Source organism: Humulus lupulus, chromosome 5 (genome assembly GCF_963169125.1).
Source record: "Humulus lupulus chromosome 5, drHumLupu1.1, whole genome shotgun sequence".
Classification (NCBI taxonomy): Eukaryota; Viridiplantae; Streptophyta; class Magnoliopsida; order Rosales; family Cannabaceae; genus Humulus; species Humulus lupulus.
The window spans coordinates 240,101,637-240,117,977 of NC_084797.1; the positions used below are offsets into that span (position 1 = coordinate 240,101,637).

A 16,341-nucleotide genomic window follows, 5' to 3' on the forward strand; every position below is an offset into this window, starting at 1 on the left:
TGTGTAGTTTTAGGGTTGTTAATCTTAATGCTTATCTTATGTTTATTTATCACAGAGATGTAGAAAATTTGCATAGGATTGAGACTTATATATCCTAGTACGAATATAAGTTATTATTGTTGACCTGCTATCATAAGAGAAGAATTGAATAGTAAGATTTGTGTTAATAAGAATTAAAGAGGATGGTAGATGAAATTGATTGCCCTAGTTTTTAATCCATTGAATTTTCTTAACGTTGTTTATTTTCAGTTCTTGAAGTTAATTTCAGATTTTTGTTTTATAATTTTAGTTAATTCTTGTGACTCAATTATCGTTAGTCAAATAGAAATAAGAATTAAGTTTTGGGACTTAATATACAGTCATCGTGGGAACGATCTCACTTACTCTTTATTACTTGTTACGATTACGTGCACTTGCGTATCGATTTCACACAACATTCTTCTTTTAATTTATATGGAACTAGGGTCGGGCCTGGACTAAGGCGGTCTAGGCCCACGCCTAGGGCCTATTTTTAAATTTTTTTTTTTTAAAAATACCATAAATTTATAGAACTTTTTTTACAAAAAGGACCCCTAATCCCCAATTTTTCTTAGGGCCCAAAACTCTTCAGGTTTGCCTTACACCCACTAAGTTCTCCCATTCGTGGAAATCATTAGCACACAAGAAATACTAATTCACACTAACTAAATATGCCATTAGATTAACTTCTTGGTCTCAACATTTTATAATAATAGTAGTCCTTAAATTATAATTTTTTTTGGAGAGGAAAATTTAAAATTGGGACCTTTTTTGGAAGGAATTAAAAATATAATATCCTAAGCCTATGACCACTTCTTAAAATAACTTGCTAAAAATATTTAAAAGACTACTTATTTCATCAAGCATTTTTTCCATAGTACCTTTTTTTAATATATATAGATGCACATAAATTTTCCAAAGTTTGACCAATTAAAATATCAACATTGCATTTTATGCTAAAAAAATACTTTAATCTTAATCACATATGAACTGGATTATATATATATACACACATATACATATAGAAATAACTTGCTTGGATTTTCTTTTAGGTGCATCTTGGCCTCTTTTTATTAAATTAGATTGATATATGAGGTTACTTTTTTCGAAAATAAAATTCTTTTTGCTTTAATTAATCTTCTTTACGGACTTAAGATAATTAGAAATAAAAGTTATGACAAAACGCTGTTAAATTTTCATTACACATAGGGTCATCGTAACCAAATTATAACAAAAACACACAAATATAAATGGAATCATCAAACCATCAGTCCTATAAATACACATTTTTATATATTTATAGGAATATATGTTCTCTACTTTGTTCTTCATCAAGTAAAGACTCATATTAATTATCATTACCATTACCAACACTCGTATAGCTTGATATCAACACGAAGCCGAAAATAAACTTCACCCTCAAACGCATCAGTCATCAAAGTGGCAACTCCTCTGGCCATGAAAAACTCACCAGTCCCACCAATCACCGCAATATCCCTAGTCTTGTTCATCAATGGATCAGCCCCAGCAAAGCTCAAGCTCCCTTTGTGTTCAGTCGAGTTGAACACAAAAGAGAACCCTAGCCAAGCCGTGAACACCTCTTTCTTGTCGTACAAGTAAAACCCTTGTGCTCGTCCCACCGGGGTTGAGTGAAGATTGTTGTCTAAGGTAATGGGGTCGTCAAACACCACCAAGTCTCCAAAATGGTTCAGCCCCGCCAGCTTCGTCTTGTTGCCCCAGCTCGGCGAGCCAATGATGGCCGCGGTCGCGTTTTTCGAGTTTTCACCATTGTCCACAATGTCGTGGAAGTAGAATACTAGCCTTTTACAAGGGCTACGGCGGGATTTGAAATAAGATGATGATGATGAAGAAGCTGATAATTCTATAATAAGTAGGAAGAAAAAGAGGAAGGAAAGAGTTTTAGTATGTTGCATTTTTTCTTAACCCTAGCTTAATTCAATGGATTAATTGTGGTGCAATGAAATCATGGACCATGTGTACTTGATTCCAATTTGTGTACAATTTATAGTATGAGATTAGATAATGTAAATGAGGTTGTAGTGGATTTATTATTGTTAAGTATTTGTCTGTAAATAGCTTGGCTTATAAGGAAATTTGAGTGACAATTATACAATGTATTATTATTCCATGAGATCGAGTTTTACTCTATCCATATTTTTAATTTCTTTTTCTAAGCTTCGAGTGTACTACTAACAAAATCATTTGGAACAAGACCAGTTTGGGACCAATTGGATTGGGACTGCTCACTCTTCAAGCTTCGGTAACCAAAGCAAAACGAAAAAGAACATGTTGTATGTGATAATGACAACATCAATTGGTTATGCAAAATATATTTAGTTTACGTTATTGTTTTCCCACTATGTTTCTCTCGATCGGTACCTAATTGACCGGTGAAACTTACTCCACCAAGAACCTTAATAGAGAATCTATATAATATATATAGACTTGAAAAAGTTGAAATTAATGATGTCACATAACACATGCTCAAGTTGTCTATGCCATTCTCAACCACAAATCTATTTTTTTTCCATAGAGCAGGACTATACTTTTTCCACTTACTTTTTTTCCTAAGTCAGTGACTCAAATATGTACATTTTAGCCTTATTAACTGAACATCAGCCCTGGCCAAGTAGGTGATTTTTGAGTTGTGGAGCAAGAGTAGTTCGCTTGTAATGTAATCTAAGTAAAGCTAAGCCTAAAATGATGCACTTTCGAAGTCATTCCCATTTGCAATTAGAGGTGACATGTTATGTTCGAGAGTCGATATTAGTATATAGTCGAAACCAAACTCGGATCGATTGATGCTCTCTCTTCCACCACCACACACTATATGCCCGCCAATGGCACGTAATATTCCCCAAATATAAGTAATCTTGAGAATATTATATATATATATGGAAAAATTACACTGTAAATTTTAATTTATTTTTAAAACATACAGAATTTTTGTAAAAATTCCAAAAGTAGGATAACAGTTTGTTACTGTTCTATTACTACTAGTTATAATTTTTTATTTAGTCTGTAAATTTTAGTTACAAATTTATAAATTTTGGTTACAAAAAATAATATTGTTACAAATTTGTAAACTTTGTCTTAAAAAAAATAACCTTATTTACAATTATGTCCGTCCGTACTTTTAGTATTTTTTGGAGACCCAATAGAAATTTTGGAGACCCAATAGAAATTTTGGTACTTTTCTAATTATTATGCAAATGTGTAGATTCCCCCCCCCCCCCCCCCCCCCCCAAATTTGTAAACTTTGTCTTAAAAAAAATAACCTTATTTACAATTATGTCCGTCCGTACTTTTAGTATTTTTTGGAGACCCAATAGAAATTTTGGTACTTTTCTAATTATTATGCAAATGTGTAGATTCCCCCCTCCCCCTCTTAAATTTCGTGGTTTGTTTTTTCTTTTCGAGGAAATTACATTTTATATGAGATTTTTAATAGAGTTTGCAAAAATATGATTTTTTTTTAAAATTTCAATTTTATGGGTTTAGTTTCCCATATTTTTGTATAAAAGTTTGTTTATGTTATAGTTTTACTATTCATCAAATTTTATTAATTTGGAAATGTATGTTTTGTAATTTGATTATTTTTTTAGCTTATTTGATTTTTTTTTTATATTTATTTTATATAACTATTTTTATATTAAATTTTTCCATGGTTGTTTTGCAAAAAATTTTATTAATTTTTTTTTTAATATGAATTGTGTTTATTATAAACATTTTTTCCTTTTTTTTAGATTGTACGTTTTTTTTTCAAAGTCTAGGTAAGGTACTAGTTACTTAATTGATTTTTCACAGTTATGTAAAAAAAAATCCTACAGCTAGGTTAAATAACATTTATCCGAAGGGGTCACCAGTTACTTATTTGATTTTTCATAGTTATGTAAAAAATAGTCTTAGAAGTTAAATAACATGTATCAGGAGGGGTAACCATTTATAGTGAGATGGGTAACATTCTGTCATAAGAGGGGTAATTAGTTACCATAAGAGGGGTGACGAGTCACTCATATTAGAAATGAAAAGAAACATCAAATTTGAAGGGAAAAAAATGAAGAGTAAGTATCATTTAGTAACCTAGGTAACCAGTTACCATAAAGAACCCAGAAATATACACACATCAGAATGTGAAGGTAACCAGTTACCACTTATTTGAAGATAAAAAAAAACAGATCTGACCACGAACCAACCTACTCCCTCGCCTTCGACCACCACCAGAACCCATCATCCCCTGCGCGCAAAACCCCATTGCAACCCTAGCCATCCCTTTCGTTTTGTGCAGCTTCGAGCACCACGAATCGCACTCAGCCCAGGCGCTACCCTTCTACCTTGCCTCCGACCACCGCCATCACATCCCCTCACCTCAGCCTATCCCCGTCGTTTTGGATTTGGGGGCTCGCAAATGGAATCGTGCAGAGATGCGCGGATTTGGGCTATGTTCGTCGATGCCGCGGCTGAGTGTTCTTGGCTGGGTTTCACGGAGGTGCGCGCCTAAGGTGAATCGCATGTGGTGAGGGTGGGTGGCTGGAGATGATGGTGGAGATGGTGAGGCAGGCGAGTGGAGGACAAGGGAGGTGGCGGTTAGGGCAAAATGAAAGAGAAGAGGTGGCTTGGCTGAAGACACAATATGGACTCAAGTTTCAGATGAGGAGTTTTTGCTGTGTTAATTACCATAGTACCCCTCTTTTTGCTGATTTTTTTTGTTTAATTTTGAGTTCCAATATGTGATTAGTTTTCCTGTAAATTGAGTTTTTGTTAATTAAATTTTTTCATGCAAATTAAGGAAAGTTTAATTCCTATATTTTTGCACATTAATGGCTAAAAAGTCATATTTTTTAAAAATTCCCTTAAATGTCCAAGTGGAAAATGACATACCTTTCAGGTTGATAGTTATAATAAGCATCCAATGATATCTAAATATCCTATACTGAAAATTACAGACAAATGTGATATAAATAGAAGTAAAAAAATTATATATATATATATATAAATTTTGATAAAAGAAAAGAAATTGATATTTGAACATGAAATTATTATTGTTTTCCTACTATATATCTGTAATGCCCTAAACTCCAGGGATTGTTACGGTGCGCATTTTAAACAGTGCTAAACTCGCTAACTGAGTCATTTGGCTATAATCGTGTAACTAAGTATGATTAGCGGTTTAGGGATTAAAAATTTCGGTTAAGATGTAACGTTTCATTAGAAAGTTTACTGTATACGTTGGAATCCCAAAAATATAATTTAAAGGTCTATTACAACAAAATATTTACAACCAGCCGATTTAAGCGGCAAAATAGGGTTTGACCCTAGTTCCTCTCCTTCAAACCTTGGCCATGGCGGTCGAGCAGATGCATATGTACACATCGTCACCTAAGCTCTCCAACTTAAGGATGATCCAACTTTCTTTTGCCTTTACCTGCACCACATAGCACCTGTGAGCCGAAGCCTAGCAAGAAAACTCAATATGCTCATGAACAATCATATCATGATATCAAATCACATCTGGCATGCCTAACAAATATAGCTCAATTCAAGCATGCAAATAATCTCATATAATGCTGGGGAATCAAGGATAAGAAATCCTGCCCTCCTGATTGGATGATTATCAAGTCAATCCTAATCAGATAAGTGATTTAACACTTGAGGTTCTGGTAAACCATACTGAGTGACTAACAAGCAAGTCACTACGGGGCTCAGCACCCTAAGTCATGCAAATGATGATCAGAATGATCATACAGAGCTTATAGTTCTGAACAGATGAGTGAATATCACTTTGAGGTTCTGTTAAACCATAATGAGTGACTGACAAGCAAGTCACTACGGGGCCCGACACCCATAGCCATGTGACGGAACCGTCACCTGGGCTTTCCTGCAGTGGCTCTAATCAGATGAGTGATTGATGGGTAAGTCACTAGCTTAAAAAAATGAGTGAATGATAGGTAAGTCACTAGCTTAAACAGATGAGTGACTGATGGGTAAGTCACACGGGGCTCAGCACCCATAGCCATGTGACTAAATAATCACTGTGGCTCTAAGTAACTAGCATTTGGCTAGACAAGCGCTTATAGTATTCATCGAACTTGAGGTCAGTCCGACATTAATGCTCATGTTGAGTCATCCAATGCAGATGTTGATTAGATCTAATCTTTTATTGGCTCTGCATTCATGACGCTTATGCCGTTTCTGGCTCTTAGGTCAGTAACACGTGACCAATGCCAAATCTGAATGGTTAGGGCCATGCACAAGTAAGTAATGCTACCAAACATATATCATATGTCAAATATCCGAATACAGGGCATTCAACATACTTACCTAACAATTGCTAGCATAACTAGGATCATGCATAATCACAGAGACTCAAACTCTGAACAATATCATATTCAATATTCATGGCATGCCCTAATCACATGTTTCTCGTGCATCACATGCATCACATTTAAACATCCAACATGCATCAAGAATAACCATGCATGTCATATACACATGGTGCAGTTTTCTTACCTTTGGTCCAAGCACAGGTTACTAATAAATGAGCCACAAGCACGATCCTGATTCCAAGCCCCGAGTGATAACCTAGTCACAACCATAATACAAAACCCCATCAAAATGAGTAAATAAATACTTCCAAACCCAACCTAAGCCTCCGGGACGTCGAATCCCACTCAACTAGGTAGTAGGATCGATCACAGGCCCTCAGAGTTAAGTTCCCCTCACAAAAACACAAATCTGGCAATTTTTCCCTTAAGGGCCGCGACCCTCCCTAGACCATGCCGTGGCCCGCCCCCCAGGCAGAGCCTCCTCCTCCTTCTTCAAGCTTGGGCCGCGGTGCCCTAGAACAGGGTCGCGACCCAACCCCAAACCAGCCCAAAAACCCCATTTTTACCATTTTAAAACCTTCCAAAAACCTATCCAAACATCTCCAAATCCCAAAATCAAAGTTCTCAAACATCCCCATCATCCAAAAACATTAAAACCCAAGCTTCAAATCACCCAAAAACTCATCAAAACACAAAATCCAATTCAAGCTTAAAAACTTTAAAAACTTAGAACTTAAAACTTGGATTACCTCCGATTGAGTTGTTTCCCAACTAAATCCTCCACCTAATAAGCTTCTAATATTTCATAGGATCGCTATGCCTCGATCCTCACTTGAATCCGAGTCCTAGAACTCAAGTTTCCTTCGAATATGCGATCAGGAGACGAAAATGGAACTTTGAGGGAGAGAGAACGTTCTGAACGTTCTTTTTATTTCTTAAAAGGTTAATTCAAGCTTAAGTAGCCTTAACCTAATCCTAACACTCGGGGTCCTGAAAACACCAGACAAAATATTCAAAACCTCCAGAATTTCCCCATGATCTTACTAACTCCCAGTTTATCATCAAATACTTATTCCCATTACCCAATAACCCGGTAATGCTCTAAATACCCCTTAACTCACTCTGAGTCAAGTATAAATCCCGTTGTGACTTCCCACTAGATTACCTCCTAGAATCATCTCGTGCTGAGTAACCATAGCATAACCAAATAATAATACAACACCACACACATATCACATATATGCCAAATATGCCTAAAATAGAAAAAAATGTGAAAATCACCCAATTAATCAAAAATTGGTTCACATGCATATTTAAATACACCTAAACATACATATTATCATTTAATAGCATATTAAATCAATTATGGTCCTCTTGGCCTCCTAATCAAGGTCCTAAACCTTATTAGGAAATTTGAGCCATTACAATATCCCAAGAAAAGAGAAATTATATCAATAAGTTAACCACTTTTGTTGACATATGTCAAAATAAATCAACTCCACACCTAATTGATGTAGTTGTTTTCCGATTAAGTTTTGTTGTTTAAACATATTTATAACGTTATTATATTTTATGAAGCCACTACAACACACTCAATTTTTTAATAACATCGGTGCTTCTTTTTTCTATTTTCGGCACATGGATAGATATAATCTCAATTTTTTTATATGACAGAGTACATTGTAGCTATCTAGAACATCCTACAGATTTTCAAGAAATTTCGTATAAATTATGGTACCGAATACAAGGTTCAAACAACTTGTTGCACTCGTGCTTATTTTTTGTATACGCGTGTAAAAGTCAATTGTTTGAACCTTTATTTTTGGCACTGTAAATTATTTAAAATTTTTTGAAAATTTACAACATGTCTTAAATGATTACAATGTACTCTGTCAAACAAAAAAAAATTTGAAAAAAAAATTATCGGAGGGTAGAAAACACAAATTAATCTACATTGTTGTTGTCAAAAAAGTAAAAATATGAATGTAGTGTACTCTGTCCATATATATATTATATTATTTAGGTTACTATTTATATAATCTTCCAATAGTTTCACGAGTGGTTACTGCTGTTCATTGTCGTTTTCATACTGTGATGTCATTTATATATATTAATAGGGCTTTTAGTACCATCCAGCAGATTATCAATCATTTTCTCAAGATATATTGATGCTTAATTACTTAATATAGTAAATTTTAACTTTTAATTCGTGGTTTTAGTCATTATTATATCGTTGTTCTTGACACGATGTTTCTGTTTAATTACGTACGTACAATATTGTTGTCACTGTTATGTTAGGTGGTTATCTTCCAGACCATTGTCGTTTTTTGTCATAATTTGTCGTTGTCCTAGTTTATATATCGACAATTGATATGATGTCGTTTATCTTGTTAATTGTCGTTTTTAGCATTGTCATCAAAGTCTTGTCATGGTAGGTAACGAGAATTGGTAAGGTACACCACTGGTGCAACCATAAGTAGGTGACATACTGTTATTGGTACAATTAAATATTAAGTTTCACTTATTTGAATTTAATAAATATTATAGGGTATCACTAACTAATTATAAGGGACATCTTAAGATATCAAATAACAACACTCTTTAAGGAGTAATATATTACTTTTATGTTACTATTACCAAAAATAATATTTCATTGGCGATAAGTCCCTGATCTTAACTATGTAGCAACTATGTATGGATGACAATCTGTCTTGACTGTAAATAAAGAAACAAAACAAAAGAAGAAAAATTCAGGTCAACTCATTATAATTAATAATTTCACAATTTATTAATTAATATTGTGATAGGGATTTCACTTTAAGTCTTACTAGTAGGACTCTCAGTATTTTTCGACCCGTGAATAGTTTTCGGCGCGATTTTTTTTATGACCATGTATATTGTAACTATTTAGAGCATCCTGCAAATTTTCAGAAAATTCAAAATAGTTTACAGTACCGAAAACTAAGTTCAAACATGTTGATTTTCACGCGCATAAAAAATATTAGTCACGCATGCAACATGTTTGAACTAAGTTTTCGGTATCGTAAACTATTCGAAATTTTCTGAAAATCGCACTGATGCTCTAAATAGCTACAATATACACGGTCATAAAAAAAATTCACGCCAAAAACTATTTAAAAGTCGAAAACACTAAGAGCCCCACCAATAAAGCTTAAAGTGAAATCCTAAAAAAAGAAAATTCCCTTATATATACATTAATTAAAATTACCTTTTCAGTCAAACAAACTAACTTAGACGGCATAATCATGATCAAATTAAATAATGGCAAACTTTATACAAAAATAATAAAAAAATTGAAATAAAAATTGGCACATGTACGTACGAAGAAAGTAAAAAACAAAAAAGTAAGAATATAGTCTATTATATATAGTATACTTCAAAAATCCAGTTCATTTTATTCATTTATTAAAGATCCACACAAAATATCTGTCACTAAACTAACTAAACAAACAGTAGTTGACACAAACGAATCAATCGACAAAACAGAAAAATATATATCCTAAATACGTCGTATGGTTGCTTAATTTTATTTATAAAATTTATAAATTATTTTTATTAAATTTATATTAATATCATATAAATTTTAAATAAATATTTAATTTTAATTAAATAATTTATTTATTTTTGTTTAAGTTTATATTTATTCTAATTTTTGAATTTGAAAGCGACAATAAAATATTTTATATTATAAGTTTTAAAAAAGTAATTTGTTACTAATTGACAGTAAATTATATTATAGGTTTAATATGATATTATTTAAATAAGTAAGTTTAAGTTTAATTAAATTTTATTTAAATTATAAAACGTATAATTTTATTATTTTAAAATAATTATCATTGTAAAATATCTTATTTTAATTTGTTTAATTATTTATTATTTTAAAATAATTATTATTGTAAAATATCTAAAAAAATATCATATTTTAATTTGTTTAATTATTTATTATTTTTAAATAATTATCATTGTAAAATACATAAAAAAATATCTTATTTTAATTTGTTAACTTATTTATTTTATTTTATTTTATTTTATTTAAGTTTAAGTATTTACAAACTTTTGTTAAATATAAGAATATTCTGTTAAATATAAGAATGACTACGACAAAAAATGTTTTTTAGGACTAGCATTACGAGTCCTAAAAAAGTTTTTAGAACTTGCGGAGCACGAGTCCTCTATTTGAAAGCCTTAAAAACTGCGAGCCTTAAAAAATCTAGTTGAGTGCTTTTAATTAAGTTTTTAGGATTCGCGTTGTGAATCTTTAAAAATCTGGTTGAGTGCCTTTAAGTAATTTTTTAAGACTTGCAACGCGAGTCGTAAAAAATCGGATTGAGTGCCTTTAAGTAATTTTTAGGACTCGCTTTGCATGCCCTTAAAAGTATTTTTTTTATACAAAAAATGCAGCTACAATTTTCATTTTGATTTAGAAAAAATATATCCCTTTGCGTGTCCAAAATGTATTATATATGTTAGATTTCTAAAATTTCAAAAGAAAATACAACAAAATAATTTTTTATTAATTACTCAAAAATATAATTTCAATATTTAGTCTACTCGGCTTACAATATTATATTACATGATAGTTTATACTACAATCAAATTCTATCATCACCAAATATTAAACAAGAAATGTATACAATGTAAGTGAAATATATTTTTTATTCTAAAAACTTCAATTGCCAATGTTGTCTAGTATTGCGCCAAAAAAATGCATATCAATATAGACCTGCACATTACAATTATTTTTTTTAATTATAAATATATAATAATTCAGACTTATAAATAAGTAGACACATACAACAATTATAAATATATATATATATATATAATAGATGCGAGAATTAAACTATCAGTATAGATATTCATATAGTCAAGGAGCAAACAATTTCTTGTTAGATAGTATTATTTCATAGAATGTTATTCATCCAGTACATAGATATATTTCAAAACAGTAGCAAACTACATCAAAATCACCAACAAAATAGACCATAAATCTACCATATTAATCCGTTAAACTTATTTAACAAAATACACCAAAAAAATTAGTTGCACAACAAAGAAAATATACCATTAAAACAATAGTAAAATATATCATTAAAACTCTAGATCACAAGATCATGCTCCAATCTTTAATAGACCTCACTTAGTTCCATTGCAAAATAGCAAACTAAATTTGAAACAAAATTTTAATAATTTTACTATTTAATTTTGTTATAACTTTTTAATATTATTCGAGTCTTTGCTATTAAAAGGAGGAAGTCTTCTTTTCTTTTAGAGAGATTCAGCCATATGATAAAATAAGGTCTCTACCGTATATTATATTTATATATTTGTCTTTCACTAAAATGTTGTTTATATAATTATTCATTTTTATTTTGCATAAAACGAAGATCTTTTGGTTTCATTCTTTTCACGAATGTATGTATATATATATTGACTCTGTCGTTTTCTGGTTATATGTTATTTCGAACCTGATAAAATGAAGTTTCAACCTGGATCATAAATTACGAACCCTAATTTGAACACCTAATCAAAAAACTATACTGCCATATTAAATACAGAATAACATACATATATATTTATATAAGATAAATTATTTATTTATCAAAGAAATGAAAAAAAAACCTGCTATGCCCACAAACCTCTCAGCGTGAACCCAGAACCCACGCCGCCGAGATGCACGCCATTGCCGAGACACATGCCGCGTCCGAGAACCCCACGCCCCCGTCGCGAGCTGAGGTGCTGGAGCCGAGGAGACCGTCGCCGCCTGCCGTGGAGCCTGCGTCCAAGGAAACCCCCTGCCGTGGTACGCGCGCCTAACGTGGAGACCGTCGCCGCCGTGGCTGCCCAACATTCGGCCTCCTTAAAAGTTTATCCAAGCAACCACTGCAATTGAAATAAATAATTATCATAAAGATCGATCAGGTTCTTCCACATTCCCAAGCATACACACAGTCCTAGTTGTCAAGCAACAAAGTGCTGACAATGCTAACCATATTTTCCTCTTATTTTCTTTTCTTTAATGACGACATAGTATCATGAAGAAACACGACAGAAAGGAGAACAAGGAGTACCCACAACAACAATAATAACTGAATAAAAAAGATAACAAAATTAGAGCCTAAATTAAATGAGTCAACTTCTAAAATAAATATAGTTCAATATTTTCCAAATTGGAGAGTCAATTGAATCACTGATAAAATATATATTTGATCACTCCCAAGCAAATACTAAAGTCCAATCAAACTGTGGAAGTGATCAGAGATACGGTCTCATTAAAGCAAGGGACAGAAATAATAATTTGGCATTAATGTTATGGTTTAAACTCTTACATGGATAGTTTGGTAAATATGATTGCTAAGAAAATGATAGGTTTGTTTAAATTGATTTTTACCGGAATGAAAATCCAAGTCTCTGTCGCTACTTAGTGTGGAAGCTTCATTCATAGGAAATAAAATGATTTTTTAAAACAGTTCTCATGCCAATGAGCTTGCATAGAAAAGAATGAATGTGGGTTTCTCTTCAAGGATTTTTTTTTCTCTCCTTGAAGAATTTATTACTAAATAATAAATTTGACTAGTTCTAGATTTTGCTTATGCATATTTAGTGTAGAGAGCATCTTGTTAAGTTGAATTTGTATCTCTCCTTTGGTAAATAAGAGTATTATGCCTCAAACAACATGAATAAACAAATAAAAGAATATATATACAAATGAAGCCCACGATTCTCTCTAATATACAAAGTTTATAAATCCATGAACAATTACAATCTACATCATCACTAACATACAAATATAAAATGTAGTTCATGCAATATAAGGAGGTACACATACTCAAATATCTTAGATAAGAGGTCAAATGCAGGACTTTTTGAAGAGATGTTTACAAAACCCTGAAGCCCGTGATTGTCACTGTAAAAAGCATACACAAGAAAGTAAAATAAAACATAAATAAAATTAAATTACGGCAAAAAAAGGAAAGGGAAGGGAAGGAAGATCACAGTTGAGAGTGAAATAACCGAAACGAAATCGTTAGATTCAGCCATGGCCATAGTTCTTGTGTCTCTCAAAGTCCCGAAGCCAAACAGCCCTCTGCTCAGCCCCTGCGTCGTCGAGCCCAGACCTGAGACCCCCCCACTCGTCGTCGAGCCTAGCCCCAGAGCCACCAGTCGTTGCTGTCGAGCCCAGCCCCGAGCCCCCTGCTGCCGAACAGCCCGACCCTGACCCCCCTACCGCCGTCGATCACCATTCCCCGAGCCCCTTCCGTCATCGTTCGGGCCTAGCAGAGAGCATGCGAGAGAGAGGGAGAAAGGAAAGTAGAAGGATCGGGTAGGGAGGGAGGGAGAAAGGGATTTGGCACTTATATAAATATATATATATATATATTATTTTATAAATAAAAATTAGATTATATTATTTAGATAAAAAAATGTGATTATAAAACTCCCAATTTTATAGTCTTAATACTATAAAAAATAATTTTAAAAATCACAACTATAAAAATTTTATTTAGATAAAAAAATGTGATTATAAAACTCCCAATTTTATACTCCTAATACTATAAAAATAATTTTAAAAATCACAACTATACAAATCCTCTTCAAACTTATAATAATTGTTATTTGAAACTTAAACTGCTATTTAATTTAAATACTAGGTAAAATTGCACTTTAGTTAACTTTATTTTATAAATATATTAATTTATTTTTATTAATAATTTTTTAATTTTCATATAAATTTTAAATAAATAAACAATGTCATATATTATAAAACTTATAACTAGTAAATTTATATATTAAAATTATTTTACAATATTTTTCCAATCAATAAAACAACTTATTTTTAACTTATACTAATTTTATAAATATGTTAAACAATAAGTGGTTTTATGCTTTTTTACTCAACAATTTTAAGGACTTGCTTTGGGAGTCCTTAATACTCTTCGAGTCCTTAAAAGTCACCATTCCTAATTTTTCAGCTTAGGTGTTTTTAGGACTCTAAAAGAGTATTAAGGATTCCCAAAGCAAGTCCTTAAAATTGTTAAGTAAAACACTCATTTTTTAGCTCAGATTTTTTTAGGACTCGCTTCTTTTTTTGGGACACTTATTGCGAGTCCTAAATTGTGTTTTTTCAGGACACTCAATGAGTGTCCTAAAAACTGCATAAATATTTTTAAGGACTTGCATTTATGTGCGTATCCTAAAAAAATGTCTCGTAAATGGTATTTTGTAGTAGTGAATATTCCGTTAAAGTTAACATAAAAAAAATAAAAAACCGTTAAAACCAAGAATTTTCGTTGTCTACACACTTATTATATATAAGAGATATAATGACAAAGTTGGTGTTGATAAAAGTCATCAAATGATCACCAACACTCGTAGAACTTGATATCAACCCTAAGACAAAAGTAAACTTCACCCTCAAAAGAATCAGTGGTGATAGTGGCAATCCCACAGTGCATGAAGAAATCTCCGGTGCCACCGACGACCGAGATGTCCCTAGACTTGACCAAGAAAGGGTCGGCTCCGGCAAAGCCGATGGTGCCCCGACCCACTTCGGTGTTGTTGAGGACGAAGGTGAAGCCCAGCCAGGCCGTGTAGGTGTTCTTGGTGTTGTAGATGTAGAACCCTTGAGCCCTACCCATCGGCTCGGACCGGAAATTGTTGTCGAGGGTTATGGGGTCATCGAAAACGATGACGTTTCCGAAGTGGAACTGGCTGGCCAGGATGGTCAAGTTGGCTCCTTGAGGCGCCGCCACTATGGCCGACGTGGCGTTGGCGGCGTTTTGACCGTTGTAGACGATGTCGTGGAAGTAGAGCATTAGGGTTTTGCATGGCTTGTAATAAGGTTTCTTATTGTTGTTGTTTTCTAATGGTTTGGCTAAAGAGAAAGGAGAAAAAGAAGACAGAGAGAAAAGCATGAAAAAGATAATAAATATCATTGGATTTTTCATTCCCATTTTTCTTGGTTGTATTGTACCAATTAATATAGAAGATATATCTAATTAAAGCGACAGACAGAGTGTGAGTTTTGATCAATATTCACCAATATATATATATATATCTATATTTATATAGAGAGCCTTTGAGTTTGCTTTACTGTGTTTCCACATTTGTGCTTTCATGCATTTGGAATTGTGTTTCCACATTTGTGCTTTCATGCATTTGGAATTTTATCACGAATCTTTACCAAACTTTTGTTTTTATACAGAGAAATGATTGAAAATTGAATTTTTGTTATTTTTATTTTGAACTCTCACGTTGTTTTGATAATTTTTTGCAAAAAGACATCTGTCTAAAATTTGACCCGTTGTCTAAATTTTTTGACCAACTGTCTAAAATTTTCGACCGGCTAGTTGAATATTTCCACTACCTATCTAAATTTTCGACTAGTTGTTTAAATTATTAGAGACCATTTTGAAAATATTTATTAAAACTAGGCTAGAGTGCAAAATGATTTTGAAAAATAAGCGTTTTTGCCTAATGACTCTTCTATATATTGTGATTAAGAAGTAGTTGTAGTTGATCAATACATATGTTGAAGCAACAACTTTGCATTTCTATATCTGGAGGTTTCTGCCGACAAATGCTAATCTTTCGATCCTTCTCCGATGGTGATGATTGCCTTGACAATTGTTGCTTCGTCGGGGGTACCTGCAAGAAAGACACTCCGATACCTAAGTCAGATTTTTCGATCCCTTTATTTGAATAAGAGTTCAGTATTTATAGAACAGAAATGTGAGGTGGTTAGTTGGTTAAACTGAACCCCTGATTGGCGGGGGAAATAACTGAATTTCCCCCCAAGATGCATTGGTTTCAATTAAATACATAGAGGTCAAAGGCACAGACCGCCTCTGACCCGCGACTTCTGTCTTCGGAGCCTTTGCAGATCAAAACGACCCGTTTTGAGCATACCAAAAATGGAGAAGGTCTTTAGGCCGAATATTTTGGGCCCAACAGA

General features: G+C 32.8%; 2 protein-coding genes and 1 long non-coding RNA gene across 4 annotated transcripts; all 3 read right to left on the reverse strand.

The window, feature by feature from the left end:
* Positions 1 to 1,169: 1,169 nt before the first annotated feature.
* LOC133834092 (dirigent protein-like) lies at positions 1,170 to 2,003 on the reverse strand. Its single transcript, XM_062263596.1, has one exon. It carries the CDS (start codon positions 1,950 to 1,952, stop codon positions 1,383 to 1,385), a length of 570 nt encoding a protein of 189 aa, XP_062119580.1. The 5' UTR covers positions 1,953 to 2,003; the 3' UTR covers positions 1,170 to 1,382.
* An 8,876-nt stretch (positions 2,004 to 10,879) lies between these two features.
* Positions 10,880 to 13,704, reverse strand: LOC133834093 (uncharacterized). Of its 2 annotated transcripts, none has more exons than XR_009893304.1 (4): positions 13,383 to 13,704; positions 13,216 to 13,293; positions 12,026 to 12,269; positions 10,880 to 11,109 (listed from the first exon to the last, which is right to left on the reverse strand). It is a non-coding gene; the product is annotated as an uncharacterized LOC133834093 (long non-coding RNA). The 2 variants fall into 2 exon arrangements; XR_009893305.1 differs by having other exon boundaries at positions 12,009 to 12,269.
* A 1,042-nt stretch (positions 13,705 to 14,746) lies between these two features.
* LOC133834094 (disease resistance response protein 206-like) lies at positions 14,747 to 15,340 on the reverse strand. Its single transcript, XM_062263597.1, has one exon. It carries the CDS (start codon positions 15,338 to 15,340, stop codon positions 14,747 to 14,749), a length of 594 nt encoding a protein of 197 aa, XP_062119581.1.
* Positions 15,341 to 16,341: the final 1,001 nt, after the last annotated feature.